Below are 27,711 nucleotides of genomic sequence, written 5' to 3'. Positions count from 1 at the left end.
GTGAGATGAGGGAGTTGTATTATTATTCTCATTTTACAGATGGCAAACCGAAGCAGAGAGATTAAAATCAAAAGTATCCAGTAATGCCGAGTGCCCAGTTATAGACACTTATGAACTGACTTTTCAGAGTAGTTAGCATCATACGCACTTTATAGTTCAAAGCATTGCCCCCACTAACTTTAGTGGCAGCTGTGAGTCCTCAGCATTTCCACAAATCAGTCCTCAGGGTCTCAAGTCAGGCGTCCAGAAAATGAGAAACTCACAGCTAATGACCACCTGTGAAAAATTTGGTTTAAGTGACTTGACTTGTATCACAGGCAAGCACAGAATCCAGTTCTCCAGGACAGCATTCAACTGCCTCAACCATAAGACCATCTTTTCTCTTTCTGGAAACACTTATCTTCCAACCTCAGCAACAAACGAGCAGCATCCTACAGACAACAATCTCTTTCACTACTCAACCCTGATTCATCCCCCCAGCAGGTCCATCCTGGCACTGAATGAGGCAAGTATCCCATGGAAAAAATAGTATGTGATCATGTATTTAAAGACTGTATCATAATGTATAGTAACAGAGGTGAACAGGCAACTTATCTGGCATTTCCTAACTCTTGAGTGCTTAATGTTCTTTTAACAAAGTTTTTTTATATGTAATATATTAATACATTCTGAAAAGGGCTGTTGTACAGCGGCTGTTGTACTGGCTCTTGTTAGAGAACCATTTGAAAACACTTAACCTAGTTTTTAATATACCATGTCCAACTAATTTCTGGTTCAAAGACATTTGAATAGGTCTCCTCCTTAGGTCAAAGTTGGTTTTCCATCATTAGCCACTTTCAGAACACTCTGCTCCAATAACAGGAAGCATCTGAAATGATTCCTAGATTTATTTCAGATGAAGGTAAACTCAAAATTTAGGTCACATTAATGGCATAAAATGTTAAAACAAAAACTAAGACAATTATTCTATGCACAAGTGTCAAGTTCACCTTAGAAAAACTAGAAAAATAAGTTCCATCCGCAAGTATACCCTTCAAAAGAACTTCAGATAACAAAATTCAGCCTATGTGTGCAATGAAGCTATTTGGGAACTTTAAAATGTTATAGTGAAAGCTACAGTTATACTCTTAGCTCCATACAGTTGAGACTATTGGGGTGGGGGTGAGGGGATGATAATTTTGCCTCCCTCAACACAGCAATTTTGCATTTGAAAAGCTAAAACTGCTCTGTCAGAAACAGCTATATTTATCCTGAGAGCTACATAATTTAAAATGTTCAAATTTAAAATGCTAACAATTTTTGCACACACAAGTATAGAAATTTGTTCACAGTAAGCTTCAATTTTTTAATAATTAAGGATGACATTGCTAAATGAATCAAAGGTTATCATTATGTTTATTAGGAACAAAATATGACTATTTCCCCAAACCACTACTTACAGCGTTTGTCTAATCCATGAAATTCTTGTGTGTGCACAGGTGCATTTTAAATTGTTCAAATGCTTTTTTTTTTTTTTCCTGTTCACTATGAGGGATGGAGGACAACCAATGTTAAAGGCCCATGGTTCTGAGTAGAGCCCTGTGAGGGACTATTTTTTTAATCCCGCTCCCGTCCAATCCCACCACACAATACTCATTCTTACTTACTCCCACATTGTTTCTTGCATTTTTTTATCCCGCTCACATCTGCAAAAACCTTAGATCCTGCAAATTCCACGAGATGGGCAAATTCTCCCATGGTACTAAAAAAAATAGTTGGTTTATTTATTTATATATATATATATAAATGGAATTCAGGGTGGGGAAGTAAAAACACACTGGGAGGGAGTAATTCAAAAAGTCAGCTAAGGCCCATCTTCCCAGATGTGTACTTCCTTAGTCGCCATAGGGCCCAATTAAGCAACACTGTGTCTCAGCACCTTCCACCACTGGGTTCTTAAAGACAATGTGATTAAGTTTAAGGATTGATATCATCAATATATAAATTTTAAATTTTCCTAAAAATTGTAGGGCCAAGTCTTATAAACCTTATAAATGAATAATTCTTACTTACAAAATTATCATAGAATCATAGAATATCAGGGTTGGAAGGGACCCCAGAAGGTCATCTAGTCCAACCCCCTGCTCGAAGCAGGACCAATTCCCAGTTAAATCATCCCAGCCAGGGCTTTGTCAAGCCTGACCTTAAAAACCTCTACGGAAGGAGATTCTACCACCTCCCTAGGTAACGCATTCCAGTGTTTCACCACCCTCTTAGTGAAAAAGTTTTTCCTAATATCCAATCTAAACCTCCCCCACTGCAACTTGAAGTCCTATAGACTTCAATTTACTTATGTGACCAATAAGCCTTTCAGGAATAGCATCTTTATATTGTAAAATGTCTCGACCTATGTTATTAATAACTACCTTAGATTAGCAAAAGCAATTTTTTTAAAGATTTAGTTTACTTAACACTGTAAACATACTGTTTACTTTGTGTGCATTTCTCTGAGCTTGGATGAAGAAAATCTGTTAAGTCAATTTTGGTTTGAATTGTAAGTACTGAAAAGTATATTTGTTTGAAAATTGATTACATTTGGGTAAAAAAGATAGAATCATAGAATATCAGGGTTGGAAGGGACCTCAGGAGGTCATCTAGTCCAACCCCCTGCTCAAAGCAGGACCAATCCCCAATTTTTGCCCCATATCCCTAAATGGCCCCCTCAAGGATTGAACTCGCAGCCCTGGGTTTAGCAGGCCAAAGCTCAAACCACTGAACTATTCCTCCCCCCCAATAGATCGGTATTGGCCTAAATCTTTCTGTACCTGGAAATATTTCTTTTTGTCTTGTTTTCTACAAGCTTGTTTTTAAGTAAATTTAAACTTTGGGACAAATTTGGAGTTGACAGTAACTCCTTACGTGCCTAGTGAAGGACAGCTTTGTAGTAATTAAGTACCTAGTACTAAAAAAAGGTGATTCTATTGTAGAATATTAAATATATTTTTGAATGGGTGACTAAGGACTACACTGAGATTTGGGAAATGCCACAGAATGCCTTTGCTATTAATCATACATATAGTTAAACAAAATTTTAGCTTAAATAGCACGTCAATAAGCACTCAGATATTACAGTGACGTTGGCCAAATTAGTATCTAGGTACTTCACCATATGCAATTTTACCAACATTAGCCTTGCAACTATAAAAAGTTTTCACACTCTTACAAAATTAAGATTTTAAAGTCAGAAAATAAGGCCATCATACAGGGGAAAACAGGTTTCCCAGCTTCCAACAGAGGGCCACATACTGAATATCTTATTTGAAGAAAGCTCCCAATGACCTGCATTTTTTCTTAGGGTTTTGTTGTTGTTGTTTTTTTAACTATGGGTTTTGTCAGCATTTAAAGTGATTCTGGCCCACAGGATCAAATCTGGAATAGTCAAAATGTCAGTGCCTGAGGATTTCATTGTAGGGGATGTTACCTGTGGATTGGCTAAGAATTTCACAGCTCCCATTACAATTACTGGACTGTCCCAGGCAGTCACAGGCTCCATTCATAAGGCTAGACACACTCTGGATCTTGTGCTTGAGTTATGATTGAGGAACCATTTCCCCCCATCATTGATCATCCACAATCTCTGAAGTTAGGAAGAATTTATCCATCCACAGTGACAGACATATCTTGAGAGTCCACCCTCGGTAGTTAATGAAACCACTGAGTTTCCACGCAGCCACTACAGATACCAGTGATCTTTCAGAAAAACAACCTATTAATGGTTTTGGTAAGCTTTAGATTAGTATTCGGTCATCCACTATTGAAACAGTGGCCCCTAAATGCTCTCTGCACAAGCTCCATCTTCACCATGGTTCCCAGAAAAGACAGATCAAGTGAGAGATGAGACAGCCAGAACACCAGTAACCGAAATCTCATGCAGACTGCAACCAATTATATAGTTTTTTTCCCTTCCAAAGGAAATCCAATACAGAAAAATACCATCCTTAGTGGCCAATAGCTTGCCCAATCCTAGCTGTCTCATCACAATTATAGAGTTGAGTTCTTCCCCTCAAAATTTTCATATTACTTGGCAAATAAAAATTGTTTGAATTTAGAATAAACTGTCTACTTCTGTAGAAATGGAACACTGTCTTAAGGAAACAATGAATTAGTCTTATGAATTTCAGCCAGTATTGCTCACTGAAGTTAAAGAGGTACTGAAGTAGCTTTGTGCTACAACCTGTGAGGTGGACCCATGACCTTCCTGGCTGGTGAAGGTCAGTAGGGAAAGTGGTGGGTTCCTTCTTAAGACTGTCAACATTTCCCTATGGAAGGGCAGAGTGCAAGTAGCTCTTACAGCTACAGTGAAGCCAGTGCTCAAGAAGCCAATTTTGATGCTGACAATCTATATACAATCTATATAATGACAGTCTTCATTTTTGGGGAAGGTCATGAAAAGGTTGTGGTGGAAAAATTAATGTGGGTGGGGTTTGTTGTTTGTTTTGATTTTTCCAGTCCTCTAGTTTCCTTGACCCCAGTTTATAGATTTACAAGCCTGGATATGAGATAGAAATTGCACCGGTTATACTAGTGGATGATCGCCTAGTAACGGAAAAAGAGAGAATCTGTGCTGATCCTTTTATATTGGTCACCAGCTTCGATATTGTTCCTTTGCTTGTGAACTAAAGCAGTTGGGGGACGGAGTCACTCTTAGCTTTCTGAAAAAAAAAAAAAAAACATTGGCTGTGGATTCCTTTGCCCAAAGGATTCTTTCCTGCAGGATACCACAGGGGTTTAGTGGTACCACAGTTACTTCTGTTTGAGGATGCTGGTGGGATTAGTGAGGAAACATAGGCTGCAGTGTATTCAGCATCACAACTCCGATCTCCATCATGTCTGATATGATGGAACAATGGAATAAGTTACCCAGTGGCTACATTAACTATGGGTTTGGATGAGAACTAGCTGGTTACAAATTAATCCAGACAGGAAAGTTAGAATGTTGTTGGCCTGGTGAAAACAGTTAAAACTTACAATGGCACCTGTAATGGAGGGAGAGTAGCAGAGGTGTGCAACCTGAGTGCTTTATTACATCCTGGATCACCAAATGATGGCTATGGTCATGTACACTTTCCCTTCATCAGTGCCTATGGAGAAGAGTGCCCTTTTCCCCTCTGATGTGAGCCTTGATAAAGCTAGCCATATCTTTGTCATCTCAGAATAATAATAGGGTCACACCTTGGGACCATTCAAAACGTGAAGCTAGTGGAGACTATCATGGCCCTCTTAAATGAAGTTGCATACTGAGAGCACATTACACTACTTCTTCCTGGATATATACTGGCTTCCAATAAACTTCTGGAAGGGATTCCAGGGGTTGACTTACGCTATAAAGCAATAAATGTTTTGGGACTTCATTACCTGAGAGGCTGCCTCTCTTTTGAGCTGGAGCCCCCTTGACACGAAAGGGGAGTGGCTAACAAGGGTCTGAAGGGTACCCAATTCTGGAATTTGTTTCCCATACTTTTGGTTAAACAGGGCTGAGCCAAGATTTGTAACTTTCTTGACATGCTGCAAAGCCCAAATCTTTCTGCTCAGTCTTTTGACAAAGGCGTGGGCTGACGGTTGAAAGGATTTGGTGGAGATGTATGTGTATTATATGGTACATTTTTAAGTTTACAAACAGGCACCAAGGGCAAAGAATGAGTGCTTTGAGATTTTTTTTTTTTTTTTAATAAACATGAAAAAAAAAACTTCCATCCTTTCCTCACCTATTTTTAAATAAGAATTTAAAAAAAAAAAAATTCACAGAGCCATCTTCCATTACCTTGTCCACAGGCTGGTTGGTTGTTTTTCGGGAGGACAGTATAAACAGTTACAGAGATTGTTAAACCTTAATCTATTTTATCTATTTTCTACCTATAATCCCTAAATTAAGAATGTTTTTCCTGAAGCAACCATTGTATTGGTTTATGGTGATGATCTAGGAAAATTCTAAAATACACAACTATGAATGAGAAAAGAGGTGAGGTAATATCTTTTATTGGACCAACTTCTGTTGGTGAAAGAGACAAGCTGTTGACTTTACAGTGTCTTTTACAATATGTGCTTACTACCTATGCTAAACAATACATTCTACCTTGTATTTAGCTGCAAGAGCCTGAGTGCCTTTCCCAGACCTGAAGAAAAGTTCTGTGTAAGCTGATAAACTTGTCTCCTTTACCAACAAAAGTTCATCCAATAAAAGGTATTACCTCATCAACCCTGTCTCTCTTATAACCTGGGACCAACACAGCTATAACAATACTGCAAGTAACTATGAATGGCAATGGCCAGTTAATACACATTCTATCAAACTAAGAATTAACTCGTCTCCCTCTAAGTGGTTTATTTCTTGTGGAAAACATAAAAACACTAAAACAAGTTTCCAACTTATTGTTTCCACAAACAAACTTTATTTTAGGTGAACCACAAAGTATTGAAGTATTTAGCCAGCCTTATTCCAGTAATATGTAGTCAGAAGTTTTCCATCATGTAATAAAAAGTCATACAGCAATCAAGTTACTGTTCCAGAGAATCAACAGTATACATTGTCTTGTTCCTCCATCATTATGCAGAAAAATAAGGTAGTTTCATTCTTATAAATCATGGCAACCACTAATGGGGGACACAACTTGCCTTAGCTACTCTTGTAAATAGCTTTTTCATTTAGGGTTATACAACGTAAACAGTTAACTGATTTTAGTGGAAATGTGATTAACTAAATACATCATAACTACATGCAGGTTTATTGAAACTGCTTAAATCTCTTTCAAACAGCCTGAAATGATTTGCTGGTAAGGGCATGGGGAGAGGGGAAGAAGATTATACTTTTAAGGGCATATTTTAAAATTAGGTTATTGAAGCAAATTAGAACAACTCCTTCTGTTCCATTTACTAGTCATGAAATAGAAAGCAACTTCTTCATCTTTCAAATTACGACTTAATAGAATAGACCCCTTAAAAAAAAAAGCCACACACCTCACACACCCCCATATACACACACAAACAATAGTTCCAAGTACTATTCTCCCTTTACAAACTGGACAAGTCGTAAAGGTCAGGAGGTCTGGACAACATTTATTCAACAGTAACTCAGAAAAAACACTGAGTACAGATGCTTTTCAGGGAAAAACCTTTGCTACCATAAATAGGCTATTGTTGAGATCTGGGAGTATTCACAAAAACTCAACATCAAAGGGATTTCACTTGTAATAAAGTATTGCATACAGTATTTTATAACAAAAATTAGTTTTAAACTAAACATGGCACCTAGGTAATATAACATTTGTCATTCTAAAGACAACTCCTTTCCATAAAAGGAAAAAGAAAAATACAAATATTGGGGGGGGGGAGCAATTGGGTGATAATGCTAGCCTGCACCTAGTGAGTACTTGATAGGACAAAAACATCATAATTCCTCTCCTCCCCAAGAAAGATTTTGTTACATATGGTGCAGGGAGATGTCAAAATAAATGCTGGAATATCAATTTTGGGGAAAGAAAAAAACAAAAGCCTAATCAACAGCTCAACCTCCTAAACAAGGTACCTAAAGGATGGCAAGTGAGAGGTGAAAGAGTAAAGAAGAACAAAGTATTACAGTTTCAATTCTTTCTATCAGTGATAAAAAGAATTTGTACATTTTAGAGCTACAAATTATGCCATGAGTGTCCTTTTAAAATGTGTAAAATTATCAAGTGAAAATAAACTGAATTTTGTGATCTTGCAGATGAAGAGGCAATATTTGTGTAGCTGAAATAAATTCCATATTTGAGGGCTACCATCCGGAGAGGTTTCATAGATTAAGATATTCTAATCACAACTTTCAATTCCCTTTAGTCTCAATGAAATAAAGAGTGCCCAATATTAAGGGCATGTCTACATGGCAAAGACAGTGTTCTCAACCCAGTTTAGTTAACCTGAGTTCGTTAATTCAGGGTTAAAACAGCAGCGAAGACACAGTGGCTATGTCTACACTGTAAAAAAAAAAAAAAACCAAACCTGTGGCAGCAAGTCTCAAAGCTTGGGTCAACTGACTCAGGCTCACAGGACTCACACTACAGGGCTAAAAATATCAGTGTAAACATTCCCACTCAGGCTAGAGCTTGGGCTATGAAACCATGCGAATGAGGCAGGTGTCAGACCCCCAGATCTAGCCTGAGCAGGAATGTCTGCAGTGCTCATTTTAGCCCCACAAGTCCAAGTCAGTTGACCCAGGCTCTGAAACTCACTGCCACGTGGTGTTTTGCTTGTTTGTTTTTGCAGTGTAGGCATACCCAGTAACTCAGCTTTTACCTTGGGTTAGCAGTTTGAGTTCAGTACTGGGCTCCCCTACTCGAGCTGCTAATAGGAGTTAAAAGCCAACTTGCCATGTCTTCACTGCTATTTTAACTCAAGTTAGCTAACTTGGGTTAGCAAACCCAAGAACACTTTTTTTTTTTTGCGCAGTGTAGACATGTTTTTAGGATTAAGCCCTCTTCAAAAATTTCCCAAGAGTTAGACAAAGCCTGTAGGCAAATCTTTTCTCTTAGTCAGATTACTTAAGACTAAAAGTTATAATTAAAAAACAGTATAAAAAGATACACATAAAAAAGGGAACTTACTGTTTTATTCCGTAATCTAATTATGTCCGAGACAGAGCCAGCTCCACAATACTCCATAACAATCCATAGATCTGTGTTCTTAAAGTAGCTGCCATAGTACTTGACAACATAGGGACTAAATATAAACACAAAACAGTTGAGATTCATGTATTAATGATCCTCAACAATGAAAAAAATATCCACGGTCAGTTCTAATAAAATGAGAATTGGGAAGTCACTAGGACAGCCAAAGATTGTGTGGTGCAGTTGAGCGAATTTTAGGTCATGATGGGACTACCTTAATCAAGGCCTCGTAAAGGCCTGGTTAGACTTCCAGAAGTTTGGTTCCTTCACCAAAATGATGGAGGCACATGTAGAATGACCTACAATACACCCACACCCCTCAAATAAATACAAAGATCTCCCCAATCACCAGTTGCTTTCTGATGAAGGGAAAGCACCTTCTCCACTTCCCTTTTCCTTCGGAAAAGTCTATTCCCCTTTTCACTATCTTCAGGAGCCTTCTCCTTTTTCTCTCTTTCCAGTGTTGAGTGGACAACATGGAAATCATTTTAAATTTCCTCTTTTTTCCCCACACAACCTGCAGGAGTCTATTTCAAAAACAAACCTGAATAGCTAACTAAATATTGTTCAGTCTAATGTTTTGCTATAGAAATATTTATGGAACTCTATGTGCATTTTCCATATTAAGTTTTAACAGAACACTTATTTATATAGTGCCATATATTATGCATGTTGTATTTCCATTCATCAACATATCAAATAAAGGACATAAATCCTCCCCTGAGTTCTTCGAGACCTGGGATGAGTGGCAGTAGCTGCAGAATCTCAGAATGAGGAAGGAGATTTTTTTTGTCCCTCAGTGGTAAGCTAGCCTCAGTACTGCAGCAGTAGACAAGGGTGTACAAACTACTCTAATTTGAGAGGACAGCTGTAAGAAAGACTTGTGAAAGCAGACTGGTCCAAATGGTTACTGACAAAGTTTGTGTTTAAAGAAAGTTAGACAGCTAGAGAGATTTTAGCCCAACCTTTGCAGAATTAGGCCTTGATCCCACAAACAGACAGACCCTTACACCACCAAATTAAAGAAGACTCCTCACATGCATAAGGGTTCACCATCATGGATTCCATTGCAGGATCAGGACCATAATCCTTTCAAAAAACACCCCTCACACACAGAGCACAAAACAATTTAAGTGAAAGTAGCACTTGTAACACTAATTTTCATTTCTATCTCCTTATAAGTGAAGGCCCCTGTTCCTGCAGCCCTAATCAGAGAAAGCTGCCACCACAATCAGAGAGTGAGTTGTCCAAAGAAAGACTAGGATAACAGCAGCTCCTCCAAAGTAATCATTGTTGCAAAAGTGCCAGTTGTATAATAGAGACTATTTTCCAAGCACATTTTCCCCCCTCTATTTTTTAAAATTAACAGTGATTAGTCTTGGCCTATAACAATCCTTGCCAATACTTTGAAATGGAGGACTCAAAAAACTCAGGTGGATTTATCTGCTTACAGGAAATTTTAACAGCACTTCAAACTTTTTAAAAAAAGATCCTTCTTTAATTATAATCATGTCAAGTTATTTTTGTTTGACACTGCTTGTAATCAAGTGCATATCTAAACAAATTACCTTATTCTTCTCAGGATAACATTTATTACTTTATTTATTTATTATTTATTACTAAATTTAATATTAATTTAGAAGTATATATTTTTCTTTCAGTTGTTTATATTAATCACATTTCACTATGAACTTAGGGGAAAATTCAACCTTCAACAAGTACATATGCAGTGGTCGTTAAAATTAGAACTGAATATCAAATGTAAATAGACTTTTACTAGACCAGCCGTGCTCGTAACATTACAAGTACATTTTCAAATAAATGCTTAAAAAGGAGGCAAATGATTAAATAAATAAATAAATAAATACGTAATATTGCTCATACCTGTCACATTGCTGCATTATAGAAATTTCTTTAATTATTTCCTGAAGATCTGACTCGACAGGGACTTGTTTAATTGCCACTACTTGTCCAGATTCCTTGTGTATTGCTTTAAAGACACTACCGTAAGATCTAAAAATTACAAAAAATTACAAATTAATTTTTTCTCCAAAATAGTTCTTCCTTCCTCCCAATCAGCATTATTCAAAAGATCATGCCAACCACTGGATTCATTTAAAAGACGTCTTTTTTTAACATTATCTACATGAGATGCTTGTAAAATTGCAAGAGATTTTAATTTCATCATGACTGTGCCTCTGAAAAGGAAGTCCTCAGATAACGTTTACCTTCGCCAATTCATAGTATTTGGCATATTATGTCAAAATATTGATTAATTATATCTGGTACCTTACCTCCAGCAGTTGCTAATGAACTAATAAAACATTAAGAGAAAGGTAAAATCACCATCATAATACACATAGCCAGATAGGAAATGCTGTAAATTAGAACAAAACAAGGAGGGAAAGAATAAGATCCCTCCTGACCGCTTCAGGCAATCAGCTTACATCCTGACCATGAGATTTATCCTCATCATCATTTGCATACAAAATCATAATTTTATCCCACTCTTCTTAAAAATCTAGCTACGGTATTTGACTCAGATTTGCTGTGGTTGTAAATATACAAAGATTTGTTATATGCTTTCTAAAATACAATTACAAAGAAAAAACTGCTATTACCCTTTCGTGTTTTCTTAACATGGGATCAAGAAATTGGAGAGACCGATCATTTTTTCACAATTCCCTTCATAATTTGAATGCCTCTATCAACTCCCCTCTAAAACTTGAGACTAAAAAAATCTTAGTTTTGTAAATAGCTCCTTAGATTAATCACAAATATAATCCGAATTTCTGGATATACATACAACATTTAAAAGGAATAAGGTTACAATTACATTTTTACAGTTACATTTTTCTATTTTACAATATTCTCCCTATTATAACATGTCAGTTTTCAGGCACCCAAAATGAAGGTTTGCAGTCTGAAACTCTAGCCTCTAGAGTGAGCTACCCAAACACATGAGCAATTGAGCATACTGCGCTTGTTTGGAAGGCATAGTGCTCTGTTCCTCTTACATGCTCCATAACTGTGAGCCAGCAGGGGAATAGAAATTGACAAGATTCATGTTTTGTCCATTTCAGTCCCTCATCATTAGCCTTATAGTTTACTACTTGGTCCTAAGTATGTGACTTCTCTATATTCATAATGACAGAAGATTCAATAGAATTCTACAGAATTAGGCTTACCACTGGCTGTGTCAGCTACCAGGAAAGCAGCCCCTCTTCAATTTACACAGCCTGCGGAGCTCCTAATTCTGGTGGTGATGAGTAGGCTTGTACACCTCCCAACAGCATAAAGCACCTGCAGAGCTACCAATTTTCCTGGGCAGATCACAGTAAAAATGGAGCTCTTATACCACAGGTACCTTCTCTACTTCAACCTCTTTCCCTCTGTAAAAATAATAATCTGCTATCTTTGCAGCTAGCCAAACTGCAAAACAACCTTACAGTATATACCAATCCTTCAATAAGAAGATACTTTGCTGTGTAATAATTGCAATGTTTGTTCCACGAGTCTATATGAGCAATAAAATGATAACAGGGAAGGTAACAAGGTACTCTGAATATAACTTTATATCACATTCTCATCTACTTTCCAATTTGCAATGAAGCGTGGCTTGTGGCAAAGAAAATGCTCCTGACTTCACTACAACCACAAAAATAAACTTATTTTTCTGCCTCAGTAAATGAAAGGCATGAAAGTTTGCAATCTGAAACTCTAGCCTCTAGAAAGGCATGACAAAAATGCATGGGTAGGTTTTCAAAAAACCCACACAGGCATTTGCTGTTTAAGTACTAAAAAAAAAAAGGCACAATTTAGTTCATGCTCACTGACACTATGTCACTTTTAATATCATATTAATTTTAATTATTTTCCCCATGTATCCCCCCCACACACACACACACACACAAACAGTTTTACTCACCCTTCACCAAGCTTCTCTAGAACATCAAAGACTTCTTCAGGCTGCTTAGTTAAGCTGTCTTCACTTAGCTTTTTCAGCTTGCTAATAAAAATAATATTTTACAATAAGTCATTTACATATTTGACTTTAAAAGGTAAAAACATGTAGTTCAAAGAAAAAAACAGCTATTAAATGAGAGACAAAGAAATTAAGATCTTACAAAGAAAGAACCAGGAGCACTTGTAATGAAAAACAAGCATCAGGTACAGATGGTTGGTTATAAAATACTGTCCATTAAAAAACAGGGAGGTGAAAAAGACAACACTCCACACCATTGAGAAGGAGCGGGTGGCGGTATTGCCCTCCTTAGAACTTTTAGCTTAGTGGTTAAGGTACTCACCAGGGAGACCCAGGTTCCATTCCCCCTTGCCTGAGGTGGAGTAGGAATTTGACCTTGCGTCTACCCACATTGCAGGAGAGCACCCTAACCACAGGGCTATGGGATACAATGGTGTGTAGTTCTGAGTCTCTCCTATTGACAAGTTAGTCAAACAGGGACAGAACCTAAGATCTCCCCACTACTAGATGGGTGCCCTAACCACAAGACTATAGAGTCAGTCTATCAGACACACACACACACACACACACACACTCCCGCCCCATGACTATTCAAGTATTTTATACAAACTGGAGCAGCTTCAATGGGAGAGACTGAGAAAGACTGACCCTAGAATAGTCCATAGCCTGGTGGCGAGGACACTCTCCTGCAATGTGGAAGACATAAGCTCAAATCCCAGCTCCACATCAGGCAGAGGAGGGAACTGAACCCAGGAACTTCCACATCCCTGATGAGTGCCTTAACACTGCGCTAAAACTTATAAAGGTAGTAGATGTCACTCTGTGAATGGCACCCAAGCCCCACCCCCAAAAAAACAAAAATGTTTGGCTGAATTGGTATCACATTTGCAAATAGTTGTGTGTCGAACAAACACGAATAAACTATTAAACCAAAAAAATCTGCACAGCTCTAGTTACAAAAAGTCAAGCACCCAAAAGTTAGAAAATGGCAGAATTCAGGTTGCCTGTACAACCCTGATTTAGCCTCCTTGTGCGCACACATTATGATGCAGTCTTCAATTACAGGATCTCATACTATTTTTTTTTCCACAGGCCTAATTCAGTCCCTCCCAACCACCACCCTCCAATTCAGTGATGGGCAACCTGCGGCCCACAAAACACATGCAGTCCATCAGGGTAATCCACTGGCAGGCCACGAGACCGTTTGTTTATATTGACCGTCCGCAGGTACAGCCGCCCGCAGCTCCCAGTAACCACGGTTCGCCGTTCCTGGCCAATGGGAGCTGCAGGAAGCGGCTATATATATAAAAAACATGGACATAAATGTATTTTCCCCTAACCTGAAAAACAAATGAACCATTTTTGCTGCAGTTCTGAGGCAGATGCTCAACATGGAAAATTTCAGCTTAGTTACAGCTCATTAAGACCTAAAGAAAACTTCCTAAACAAGCAGTTAGAACCTACCTTTAATCAATATTACAGCTGTAAAACAAACCCACAAAAACAGTGGGTATTTATAGATCAGTGGGATATATACCACAAAGCATAGTGTGGTAGGATCACATCATCATGCAGACATGGGATGACCAGCAGTAGCTCCAGAATTTCCACATAAGGAAACAGACCTTTATGGAGCTGTGTGAAGAGCTTGCCCTGACCCTCCATTATCAGAACACTCAATTGAGGGAGGCCATACAGGTATAAAAGCAGGTTGCTATTGGCCTCTGGAAGCTGGCAACACCAGACTATTACACGTGCTGCAAACCAGTTTGGTGTTGGCAAGTGAACTGCTGATGTTGTGGTAACAGAGATTTGTGAAGGGATCACCACTGGTTTATCCCCTCGTGGGGAGCATGAGAAATGTTCCTGAAATAGCTGGCTTTCAGAAAATGGAGTCCCAAAACCCATACCTAACCGTTTGACAGTCAGCAGGAACAAGCATGTGTGTCAGTTGCAAAGGGTACTATTCCATCATTCTGTAGGGCCTGGAGAGGCAAATTCAGAAACACTAATGTGTGAAGTATGGGAAAGTTGCATGAATACAGTGTGCTAAAGAGATCTGGCACTGAAATGCTGAGAGAAGCAGGGACCTTATTCCCTCTTAATTACACTGTAATCAATGGGACCTTTGTGACCACTGTCGTTTTGGAGGACCATGCATACCCACTCTGGCCACAGCTCATGAAATCATACCCTGACATCAGGGGCCCTGGCAAAAGAAGATTCAATTACAAGCTTAGCAGCTACAGGATGAGGTACTGTGCACATCTGACAGGCTGATGGCAAGAAGGTGCTGCCTACAAAACCATTTGTATGCCAATGCAGTCCATATGTCCGTGGTCTGGTGCGCCCAGCACAACATCTGCAAGGTTAAAGGCAAGTGTTTTTGCATGGGCTCTGGACCCCGCTGGTTTGCAGGCCTAGTACAGGCAACCATAAGGTAGACCAATGAATCCTGGAATTGGTTGCAGTGAGGAAAGGAAGTCGCCTGTTTTCATCACTTCATTATCTGCTTTTTTTAACAGAGGTGTAAACAGTCTATTTGATATAGGGTAGAGGTGATTTAACCTTTAGTGTTATTTTAGGTTATATAGGCTTGATGTGAAGTTAAGTGCCTATGTGATTGTGACATTTTGCTTAGTACAAAACTTCCTGGATCTTCCTTCCTATGAAAGCACCAACAAAGCCACATTTTCCAAAAATAACCAAACTTAAAACAAACAAACCAACTCAAGGAAAAAGCCAACTACCCCTCTATAAAATCATTATTACATGTTATTTTATGACATGCAATAAATATTCTACATATTGTGCAATGCAAGTGCATGGCGTTTGTATACAAAACATTAACCATCACTGAATACAAATGTTCAGAAGCCAATATTAAAGGACATGTTATTCTCTGGCCAAGTTCCTCCTCCTGTTCGCCCTCCCCACTCCAAAAAACATGTTGCTTGCTTTGCATATGACTACACAGAGAACACCCGCGCTTCCAGTTTGTGGAATAGTCCATTGCCAAGCCAGCCCCAGTTGTCTAAATCCTGCACTGACTGCAAGATATAGTAACATGAGGAGTCTGTGGTCATTAGTGCTAGCATGGCTAGGGTTCCCTATGCCTCCATTCTTCCACCAGCAATCTTTCCAGGGATCCCTATGCCTGCAGCATGCTCCACTCCTGCTTTGTTTTCTGGTACGCCACGTATTCCTCCAGCCTTCGCATCATATCCTCAACCATATAGTTGACAACCCACTTGTGTTTATCCGGCTGCTTTATGGTCCTGTCACTAGGAAACAGTTGCATAGGCTAAGACAGAATTCAGTCATGCCAGATTACAGCAGCAGCAGCAGCACTGTATTGTTAGTTAATAATGTAACTTAAAACAACAAAAAGTACCCTAAAACCTGCCTCAGTCATCACTTAAATAAAACCTCATGCTAGAAGTGGACGGTACAGATTCCTAGCTGATCAAGGAAGAGAGCAACCAGACCGCAAAAGTTTGATGAAAGTGACACTGACTACAACAAGGGGAAACTTAAGAAATTGCTGCTGAGAGGTAGCAACATGCAGCTGCAACACGCAAATCCCTAACCAGCCCTATTAGTTATGGGAAATTCTGATACAAAACACGTATATAGCAATTTGAAGTGTATATGGAAGCCATAGGGACGAGTATAATAAAAGAGGAGCAAAAGAATGGCTCTGATAGTGGTTGGTGTTCTAGTACTGGATATACACAATGTATTCCATATGGAGGATGTGGAGGGGGGGGGAAAAAAGTATGTATGTATGAAAAAAAAGAAGTATGGAGGATCATTAGGACCTTATGGAAAATATGTCACCTATGACATTTTCCTGGATAAAAACCAAAAAAAAAGGAAAAGGAGGAGAGACAGGAATTTAAGTCTTTAACATTAAAAAGCCAGTGTTATGAATATAGAACATTAAGTGACCCTTTTATTAAAAGCCAAGCAATGTTGGAATGTAACAATTCAAAAAAGACACATTAAAGGCTACTCAGAGGCATGGATCCAACACTTGAAAAGGCAATTTTCATATGCGCCAGGTGGCAGAATAAAAGCAGAAGTGCAGAATAAGAAAGCTCTAGAGGGACAGGCAACAAAACTAAAACACAGAGTTAAACAGCCTTCCAAGCAATATAGTGGGGGCAAAAAAACCTAACTTGTTTTAAGACTGAGCTTGCTAAGTTTATGGAGGGGACAGTATGATGAGGCTGCCTACAACAGCATATGGCCCATACACAACTGATATTAGCAAATCTCTAATGGTCAAAAATGAGGAGGGCTCTGAATTACTACTACTGTAGGTGTCTGGCTAATGGGTCTAACTGATAATCATATTTGAAGTCAGGAAGGAATTTTCCCTCAGATCATACTAGCAGAGACCTTGGCAGGGGGAGGGGAGCAGGAAATTGTTCACATTCTTCTGCAGGGTAGGGCAGGGGTCACTTCCTGGTTTGAACTGAAGTAAAATGTTGGATTCTGTGTAACTTGCAGTCTTTAAATCAAGTTTTGAGGATCTCAGCCAGAGATTATGGGTCTATTAGAGGAATTGGTGGGTGAGGTTCTCTGCCCTGAGACGTGCAAGAAATTATATTAGATAATCATGATGGTCCCTTCTGGTTTACTAGTCTAAGGGTGTCTACACTATGAAAATTAGATTGAGTTTATAGAAGTCCGTTTTTTAGAAAGCGATTTTATACAGTTGATTCTGTGTGTCCCCACTAAGCGCATTAAGTCGGCAGAGTGCATCCACAGTACCGAGGCTATCCCACAGTTCCTGCAGTCTCCACTGCCCATTGGAATTCTGGGTTGAGCTCCCAATGCCTGATGGGACAAAAACATTGTCGCGGATGGTTTTGGGTACGTGTCATCAGTCGCCCCTCCCTCCGTGAAAGCAACAGACGACAATTGTTTTGCGCCTTTTTTCCATGCGGGCGCTATACGGCTTTCAGCTGCCGCTGCAATAGGTCTGCAAACCATCGTTGTCATCCACTACTTCAACTCTGCTCTCCTGATGCTATAAATCCACCGCACAGGTCCTCCATATGACTGTCGTCATCCACTGCCACTCTGCTCTCCTGGTGGTCTCGCAGGGCCGCTTCAACTCTGCTCAGCTGCTCTTGTCTCGCCATACCACGGCAAGTGTGCAGCCTGCTCAGCTGTTGCGTACTGGCAGCAGACGGTGCAGTAGGTCTGCAATACTGGTCATCCAACCACCACTTCCCCTGCAACTCTGCTCTCCTGCAGATGCCATACCATGGCAAGCATGGAGCTGGCCCAGATGACCAAGGCAGTTATGAGCATTGCAAACACCTCACGCATTATCATGCAGTATATGCGGAACCAGAACCTGCAAAAGCAGGCAAGGAGATGACGGCAGCGCAGTGACAAGGACATGGACACAGACTTCTCTCAAAGCACGGGCCCTGGCAATTTGGCCATCCTGGCAGCAATGGAACACCAATTCTGGGCCTGGGAAACAAACACAGACTGGTGGGACCGCATAGTGCTGTGGGTCTGGGATGATTCCCAGTGGCTGTGAAACTTTCACATGTGTAAGGGCACTTTCATGGAACTTTGTGACTTTCTTTCCCCTGCCATGAAGCACAAGAATACCAAGATGAGAGCAGCCCTCACAGTTCACAAACGAGTGGCGATAGCCCTCTGGAAGCTTGCAATGCCAGACAGCTACCAGTCAGTCGGGAATCAATTTGGAGTGGGCAAATCTACTGTGGGAGCTGCTGTGATCCAAGTTGCCAACACAAACACTGAGCTGCTGCTATCAAGGGTAGTGACTCTGGGAAATGTGTAGGTCATAGTGGATAGCTTTGCTGCAATGGGATTCCCTAACTGTGGTGGGGTGACAGACGGAACGCATATCCCTATCTTGGGACCAGACCACCTTGGCAGCAGCCAGTACATAAACTGCAAGGGGTACTTTTCAATGGTGCTGCAAGCACTGTGGATCACAAGGGACGTTTCACCTACATCAATGTGGGACGGCCGGGAAAGGTACATGATGCTTGCATCTTCAGGAACTCTGGTCTGTATGAACAGCTGGAGCAAGGGACTTACTTCCCAGACCAGAAAATAACCATTGGGGAAATGCCTACAGTTATCCTTGGGGACCCAGCCTACCCCTTAATGCCATGGCTCATGAAGCCATACACAGGCACCCTGGATAGTAGTCAGGAGCAATTCAACTATAAGCTGAGCAAGTGCAGAATGGTGATAGAATGTGCATTTGGATGTTTAAAAGCATGCTGGCACAGTTTACTGACTCGGTTAGACCTCAGCGAAACCACTATTCCCATTGTTATTGCTGCTTGCTCCACAATCTCTGTGAGAGTAAGGGGGAAGATGTTTATGGTGGGGTGGGAAGTTGAGACAAATTGCCCGGCTGATGATTACATGCAGCCAGACACCGGCGCGGTTAGAAGAGCACAGCAGGGTGTGCTGCGCATCAGAAAAGCTTTGAAAACCAGTTTCATGACTGGCCAGGCTACAGTGTGACAGTCCTGTTTGTTTCTCCTTGAGGAAAACCCACCCCCTTGGTTAATGCTACTTCTCTCCCTATAAGCCAACCGCCCTCCCACCGCCCTTTGATCACTGCTTGCAGAGGCAATAAAGTCATTATTGTTTCAAATTCATGTATTCTTTATTAATTCATCACACAAAATAGGGGGATAACTGCCAAGGTAGCCCAGGAGGGGTGGGGGAGGAAGGAAGCACAAGGCCACACTGCACTTCAAAATTTATTGAATGCCAGCCTTCTGTTGCTTGGGCAGTCCTCTGGGGTGGAGTGGTTGAGTGCCTGGAGGCCCCCCCCGCATTCTTGGGCATCTGGGTGAGGAGGCAATGGAACTTGGGGGGGGAGGGGGTTGGTTACACAGGGGCTGCAGTGGCGGTCTGTGCCTTTCCTGCACCTCAACTACATGCCGGAGCATATCAGTTTGATCCTCCAGTAGCCTCAGCATTGCATCCTGCCTCTTTTCATCATGCTGCCACCACCTTTCCTCTTGATCCCACCACCTCTCTTGTTGCTCCAGCCATCTGTCCTCTCGTGCATCCCTCCTCGCGTTCATTTTGTGCTTTCCTGGACTCTGCCATTGTCTGACTCCGCACATTCTGCTGGGCTCTTTCAGTGTGGGAGGACTGCATGAGCTCAGAGAACAGTGGTGAAACACTGGAATGCGTTGCCTAGGGAGGTGGTGGAATCTCCTTCCTTAGAAGTTTTTAAGGTCAGGCTTGACAAAGCTCTGGCTGGGATGATTTAATTGGGGATGGGTCCTGCTTTTGAGCAGGGGGTTGGACTAGATGACCTCCTGAGGTCCCTTCCAACCCTGATATTCTATGAACATTTCATTGAGAGTGCGTTTTTTTTCGCCTTATCTGCGCTACCCTCTGGGACAGAGATGCTAGTCGCAGCATTGAAACATTTGCAGCTGTGGGAGGAAAAAAGGGAGATTAAAATTGAAAAAAAAAAAAAAGGACTCATTGGCCATTTAAAAACAGGGGCTGATGTTTTCAGGTTTACATGCAGCACAAACCCAACTAAATCCCCCCACACACCCAATTCTCTGGGATGATCGCTTCACCCCTCCCCCCACCGTGCGGCTAACAGCAGGGATGATTTCTTTTCAGCCACAGCCAAACAGCCCAAGCAGGAACGGCCACCTCTGAATGTCCCCTTTATAAAATTCCCCTATTTCAACCAGGTGACCATGAATGATATCACTCTCCTGAGGATAACACAGAGAGATAAAGAACGCATGTTGCTTGAATGCCAGCAAACACGGGAACCACACACTGCCATGCTTTCTTATGCAATGATTCCAGGAAAATGTGCTACTGGCCTGCTGTGGTAAAGTGTCCTACCATGGAGGATGCAATAAGGCTGCCCTCCCCAGAAACCTTTTGCAAAGGCTTTGGGAGTACCTCCAGGAGAGCTTCATGGAGATGTCCCTGGAGGATTTCCACTCCATCCCCAGACACATTAGCAGACTTTTCCAGTAGCTGTACTGGCAGCGAATGCATCCCCAAGTCTTCAGAGCAAATCAGTCATTAAACATGCTTGCTTTTAAAGCATGTATTATATTTACAAGGTACACTCACCAGAGGCACCTTCTCCGGCTTCATAATCTGGGAGCCCGCCTTGGGAGGGTATTGGCTCCAGGGTGATAAACAGTTCCTGGCTGTTGGGGAGGTTTCTCCTCTTGCCTGCTGTGTGATAGCCCCCTCCTCTTCCTTCTCATCATCTTCCTTGTCCCCAAAATCCTCATCCTTGTTGAATGAGACTCCCCCCTTGTAGGTGTCCACGGACGGGGTGGGGTAGTGGTAAGGGCCCCCCTTAAATTGCATGCAGCTCATCATATAAGTGGCATGTCTGGGGCTCTGACCCAGAGTGGCCGTTTGCCCTTTTGGCAGGCTTGCCTGAGCTCCTTAAGTTTCACACGGCACTGCTGCGTGTCCCTGTGATAGTCTCTGTCCTTCATGCCCTTGGAGATTTTTTCAAATATTTTGGCATTTTATCTTTTGGAACTGAGTTCCGATAGCACGGATTCTTCTCCCCATACAGCAATCAGATCCAATACCTTCCGTTCGGTCCATGCTGGAGCTTTTTTGCGATTCTGGGACTGCATGGTCACCTATGCTGATGAGATCTATGTGCTCACGCCACGGTGGCCAAACAGGAAATGAAATTCAAAAGTTTGCAGGGCTTTTCTCATGTACCTGGCCAGTGCATCCGAATTGAGAGTGCTGTCCAGAGCAGTCGCAATGGAGCACTGTGGGATTGTTCCCGGAGGCCGATACTGTCCAATTGCATCCACACTAACCCAAATTCGACTTGGTGATGTTGATTTCAGCGCTAATCCCCTTATCGGGGAGGAGTACAGAAATTGATTTTAAGAGCCCATTAAGTTGACAAAAGTGGCTTCGTTGTGTGGACGGGTGCAGGGTTAAATCGATCTAATGCTGCTAAATTCGACCTAAACTCGTAGTGTAGACCAGGGCAAAGTAAGAAAGACGTTCAAAGAATAAAAGGACAAAGCGGAAAAGTCACACGTCAAAAACATGTGTGTGATGTAGCAACTGGCACAAGTATAAGAAGAGTCCAGCATTGGGGAGGGATGGTCTATAAACTGTAATAAAGCCCAAGCAGTTTGCAAAGGTGATGCAGACAAGACTTGGAAGTGTCTGAGCTGAAGGCAGAGTAAAGTGTCCCCCAAGTGAATGAGAGGAGCTGTTCATGAACACAAAGGAAGAAAACATCCACAATCTCAAAGAGCAACTAATGCAAATTTGTACAAATGGCTTACAAACCAGACACAGCAACACAAATAAATCTCTACTTTCTCTGAACCGCTCTTTCAGTTTCTTAAGGATTAAAGGCTTGGCTACACTTGCGAGTTAGTGCGCATTAAAGCGGCCCTGGGCGCCCTAGCTCACTCCCCATCCACACTGGCAAGGCACGTAGAGCGCTCTGACTCCGCGACACGAGCACTCCTGGAACTCCACCTCAGCAAGTAGAACATTTGCTGCACCTTGGCTACAACGCCCGGGCATCAGTGTGAACGAGGTGTTGCATTGCTGCGCTCTGAGTGGCCTCCGGAAACGTCCCATCATCCCCTTAAGTCAAGTGGCCACTCTTGTCATTGTTTGGAATCGCTGCAGGAATGCGGATATGCCCTTTCAAAGCTCCGTTTCTGACAGACGGCTGCTTATCTGCTCCGAGACAAAGCAAACAGTGTGGAATGCTGGGGAGCGAGGGGTCTGCTGCTGTCTGAACTTACAAGACAGCACGCTGACATGCTCTCAGCCCCCCAAAAACACTCTCCCCCCCCCATATACACACTCCCTGTCACACTACACCCCACCCCATTTGAAAAGCACGTTGCAGTCACTTACATGCTGGGATAGCTGCCCATAATGCACCACTCCCAACGCAGCTGCAAGTGCCGCAAACATGGCCATGGCAGCGTGCTTGAAGCCGTCACTGTGGACAGACTGCAGCGCTTTCCCTACTGCCCTCTACAAAGGCTGGTTTCACTCAAAACGCTCTCCATCTGCGAGTGTAGCCATGCCCTAAGAAGTCAAAGGTGAAACTGAAATCTTGTAGTAAGGAGCACATTCCATTCCTAAGCAAGTGTCAATTGTCACAGATATACTAAAACAAAACAAGAATGTATGTGTTAGAATATCAGCAAAAGCAAAATCAATCAATCTTTGGCTTCCATGGCTGAGGTGCTTGGCCTCATCAAGAAGGTACATGTCGGAGTTGGAATAAATATCAAAACAAGCTTGAACCAGATATGAATGGGCTAAATGCATCCTATAATCATGTGTCCACAGAATGGAGGATTCTCTCCCCTGTTATACTTGCCATCTCTAGTGTCTCACAAGCCTTAAGAAGAGAGACCACTAGTTATACATATTACTCTCCCACAAACTAGAGAAAAAGCTGCCAAAAATAAGAACAGGTGGCGTCCTCGACAAAACAGAAGAAGAGTGAATAGACTGGGTCAACTCATTAGTATTTGAGGACAGAAAAGAGGGGCTCTGAACAATAAAAGGAACGTTTAATCTTGCCTAGAAATGAAATGATTGGTGAAATAGCAGAAGTCAATTCTTCAAATCAGATGCTTTTGCAGTGTTTTGTCAGACTCCTCTCAGCAAAGGGAGCACCAAGATTTGCATTTTCATTTGACGGATACAGCTTCTTGATATAGCACTCAGAAATGTGCTCAGTACCAAAAGTATTTCACTGTAAGTGCCATGTCTTTCAGAAGACTGCAAAAGTGTACACTGATGGCAGTCTGGAGCAGCACCACTACTGGACACCAGGAATCACCGTAAAAAGTTCCAGACATTGTAATAAGAAACAACCTGCAACTGAAGAGAGTCAATTGTCAGTTTCAAACAATTGACGTTATCTACATTACTTAGGACAGAACTTGATGCTAAGGGAATACTGTCTCATAATTCCAAAGTTTCAAGGAACTTGGAACATCAGGACATCCAAATGACAAAAAAGGAATTCACATATTGAACTAGGTCAGTAAGTTCATCCCCAACTAACTCGCTTAAGAAAACTCCTTCACAAAAATGCTGAATAGGCATGAATGCTGGAGAATGAAAAAGCGTCCAAAAGATTTAATTAACATGAGTATCAGTTCTGCAATTCTTTAGCCCTCTGAAAAGGATCATGGTCCTCAGATGTGTTTCAGCATGAAGGCTGGAAGCTGTATTACTAAAGAAACATTGGACTAAACGGTTGCCTGTAACATATGCAGCGAAAGCTGTGATAAAGTGTTTGCACAAATTGAAAGAGATACTAGGCCTTGCATACTTCACAAAGTTTCAGCTTTTACCTTAGGAAAAATTGTGGAACTGGCAATTCAGTGTAATACAAAAGGAAAAGCTTGAGCTCTGATGAACACTGTCGAACAAGGAAGACATCAAGCCAGATAGTAAGAGTACTGGTTCCTGGTGCAGCTTCATAGCTATTGTTTCTGGACTCAGGAAGGCAATGTGGATTGGTGGGAAGAGGATTGTTCTGCAGACCAGGGATGATCAGCAGCGACCAAAAAATTTCAGGATGGAGAAGGAAACTTTTCTGAAGATATGTGCTGAACCCAGACCTAGAGCAGCAGTGTGCCAACATGTGGTGCCCCATAACCATCTGGAAGCCACCCCAAATACTACCGGTCTGCTGCAAACCAATTCAGCAAGGAGAAAGCAACCATTGGGGCCATTCTCATGCAGGTGCATAAGGCCATGGCAAAGGTACTGTTGCACTGGGTTATAAAGCTTGGCAACACTTAGGAGATTATAGATGGCTTTGTACACATGGAATTCCAAAACTACATTGGAGCAATTGATGGGACCCATGTGGCTATCATTTGGCTAAGCCCTGTATCCCCAAATCAGAGCTCAGAATTCATAAACAGGAATAGGTATTTCTCCATAGTGTTCCAGGGGGTTGCCAACCACCAATGCAGATTTACACTTAAATTGAGGTGGTCTTAAAGTGTCCACAGCACTAGGATGTTTTGGAACCCAGCTCTTTTTAAATTTATGGAGGAAGGACTACATGGTATTTTGTACAATATTTGAGAGTGAGGGGAAAAGCCTCCCCTGCACCTGTAAGGCTAAGGTGCAGAGACTTGCTCAGCAGTTTGAACAGTCAGCAAGAAACCCCATACAAAATGCACACAGCCAGGGCAATATTGTCAGGGGTGCCTAATGCTCTTATTTTGGGTCTCAGGCCTGAAACTGTGCAGCTACATTTCCAGCTGTTAACTTCCATCCACGCCCTGACCCCATGGGATTGTTGTGCAGTTCTGTGTTGTTTATGGGCAGAAGTGCAACACTGTGGCAATCCGTACTATACCTTGTTTTTGCCAGCATTTGTTCATAAGCCCTTAGGAATTAGTGCAACCAATGGTTTTCTGTATAAAATGAATGGTCAACGCTCTTTTATTAAACAAAAATGCATGTCAACTGAAAAAAAATGAAAAAACAGCTTTTAATTATGAAGGAAACTACAAAGAACCCTTTCATTAAACTACCTGTAAAATGAAACAGCAAAATCCAACAGTGCAGTGCAGGGCCCAACACAACGAGTTGTGGGGGGGAGCTCCTCATCACAGGCAAGCAGGTTCTTCCTTTTCTGGTTTGTCAGACTTCTGGCACGGACTGCTGTAGCTCAACAGTTATCAAGGGCAATAGAGGGCTCAAGAGAAATGGGGACCCAGGTGCACTGTTCTTGGTGCCCTAAGCTGGGGGCAAGGGGGGGAATGGCCTCCGGGAGTAGTGTTCTGATGATACAGTGGGGAGCAGAAGCTGTTGCTCCCAGTAGTCCACGTTGTCCAGAGGCTGCATAACATGAGGAGGCACTGTTTTGCAGTAGTGCATTGCCTGCCGCCTTAACTGAAACATTTGCTGCAAAGAGGCATTTTGGCTTTGTATTGCCTCTAAGAGTTGCCTCTGCATTCTCTTATATTTTTCTGTACCGTCTTGGACCATGGCAATGCTGTCCCTGGAAATTGCAACGCTGTCCTTCGCCACTGCAACAGTCTCCCTAGAAAGCTTATTAGATTCCTTCTCAGACCTCAGATTCTTTGCAGTCTTGGGGAAACCTCAGAGATAGTAAGTGGCATGTGCATTGTGATTTTTGGCCTGTGCAGTATATGCTGTGTGGCTATGCCATTGTGCCTTGGAAGCTAGGAAGAGGGGAGGGTAAAACGGGATTGGGAATTATTTTCCTGGTCTGGCTTTTAAGTTTTGTTGAGCCTTGGAGATGCATATATGATACAGAAAGTATGGCTGTCAAGAGATTCTAAAAAAATGAATCGTGATTAATCGCACTGTTAAACAGTAGAATACCATTTAAATATTTTCAAATATATTGATGTCAATTACAACACAGAATACAGTGTACAGTGCTCACTTTATATGTATTTTTGATTACATGTACTTGCACTGTAAACAAAAAGAAACAGTATTTTTCAATTCACCTAATAGGAGTACTGTAGTGCAATCTCTATCATGAAAGTTGAATTTACAAATGTAGAATTATGTACAAAAAACTGTATTCAAAAATAAAACAATGTAAAATTTTAGAGCCTGTAAGTCCACTCAGTTCTACTTCTTTTTCAGCCACTCAGGCTAAACAAGTTTGAAGGAGATAATGCTGCCCCCTTCTTGTTTATGTCACCTGAAAGTGACATATGCGCTAAAGATTCATATGTCCATTCATGCTTCAACCACCATTCCAGGGGACATGCGTCCATGCTGATGATAGGTTCTGCCCGATAACAATCCAAAGCAGCGCAGACCAGTGCATGTTCATTTTCATTATCAAGTCAGATGCCACCAGCAGAAGGTTGATTTTCTTTCTGGTGGTTCAGGTTCTGTAGTTTCCACATCGAGTGTTGCTCTTTTAAGACTTCTGAAAGCATGCTCCACACCTCGTCCCTCTCAGATTTTGGAAGGCACGTGAGATTCTTAACCTTGGGTTGAGTGCTATAGCTAACATTAGAAATCTCACATTGGTACCTTCTTTGCGTTTTGTCAAATCTGCAGTGAAAGTGTTCTTAAAATGAAGAACATGTGCTGGGTCATCATCTGAGATTGATATACAAATATATGGCAGAATGCGGGTAAAACAGAGGAGGAGACATACCATTCTCCCCCAAGAAGTTGAGTCACAAATTTAATTAACGCATTAAATTTTCAAACGAGCGTCATCATCATGGAAGCATGTCCTCTGGAATGATGGCTGAAGGGGCATATGAATGTTTAGCATATCCAGCACATAAATACCTTGCAATGCCAGCTACAGAAGTGTCATGCAAATGTCTGTTCTTCTTATTTACAATGTCACCAGAAAGTGAGAGGACAGCATTATCTCCTGTAAATTTAAACAAACTTGTTTGTCTTGTTGAACAAGAAGTAGGACTGAGTGGATTTGTACGCTCTGAAGTTTTACCTGGTTTTATTTTTGAGTGCAGTTATGTAACGAACAAACAAAAAAAAACTACATCTGTAAATTGCACTTTCACGACAAAGATTGCACTACAGTACTCATAGGAGATGAATTGAAAAATACTCTTTCATTTATTTTTAGTGTAAATATTTATAATCAAAAATATACACTGACTTCAATTACAACACAGAATACTATATATGAAAATGTGGAAAAACATCCAAAATACTTCATGAATTTCAATTGGTATTATATTGTTTAACAGTGCAATTAAAACTGCGATTAATCACAATTATTTAATTTTTGCCTTAACTGTTGACAGCCCTAATCGGAAGGGTTAACAGGGTGAACCTAGGCAAAAGCAAGATAGTAATTTCCTCTACACCCCCTTTAGGCTGTCCTGACTCTGGATGACCTAACATATAGAGAATGGCCTTATTCAAAAAAGGCAAAGGGCACCAGCAAAATTCATTGTGATGTTATTCACCAAGATGGTCCACCAAGCAGTGTTACAGGAGCGTGAGGAAGTACTGAGC

At 41.3% G+C, this 27,711-nt stretch overlaps 1 protein-coding gene across 6 annotated transcripts in view; it reads right to left on the bottom strand.

The window, feature by feature from the left end:
- STK3 (serine/threonine kinase 3) overlaps positions 1 to 27,711 on the bottom strand; it is a 291,185-nt gene that overhangs the window by 249,057 nt on the left and 14,417 nt on the right. For 5 of the 6 annotated variants that reach the window (XR_012157123.2, XR_012157124.2, XM_073330482.2 and 2 more), the window contains exons 2-4: positions 12,607 to 12,687; positions 10,563 to 10,691; positions 8,616 to 8,730 (exon numbers count right to left, since the gene is read on the bottom strand). Coding sequence is in view for 3 of the 6 variants with exons in the window: in XM_073330482.2 (XP_073186583.1) it covers positions 8,616 to 8,730; positions 10,563 to 10,691; positions 12,607 to 12,687 (325 nt within the window). In the remaining 3 variants the exon portion in view is untranslated. Of the gene's footprint in view, positions 1 to 8,615; positions 8,731 to 10,562; positions 10,692 to 12,606; positions 12,688 to 27,711 lie in introns of those variants that run through there. The other variant, XM_073330481.2, reaches the window with a different exon arrangement.

The sequence above is a fragment of the Lepidochelys kempii genome, chromosome 2, assembly GCF_965140285.1.
Source record: "Lepidochelys kempii isolate rLepKem1 chromosome 2, rLepKem1.hap1, whole genome shotgun sequence".
Lineage (NCBI taxonomy): Eukaryota > Metazoa > Chordata > Testudines > Cheloniidae > Lepidochelys > Lepidochelys kempii.
Note: the sequence above shows the minus strand (reverse complement) of the source record. Positions and strands in the feature narration are given on the sequence as shown.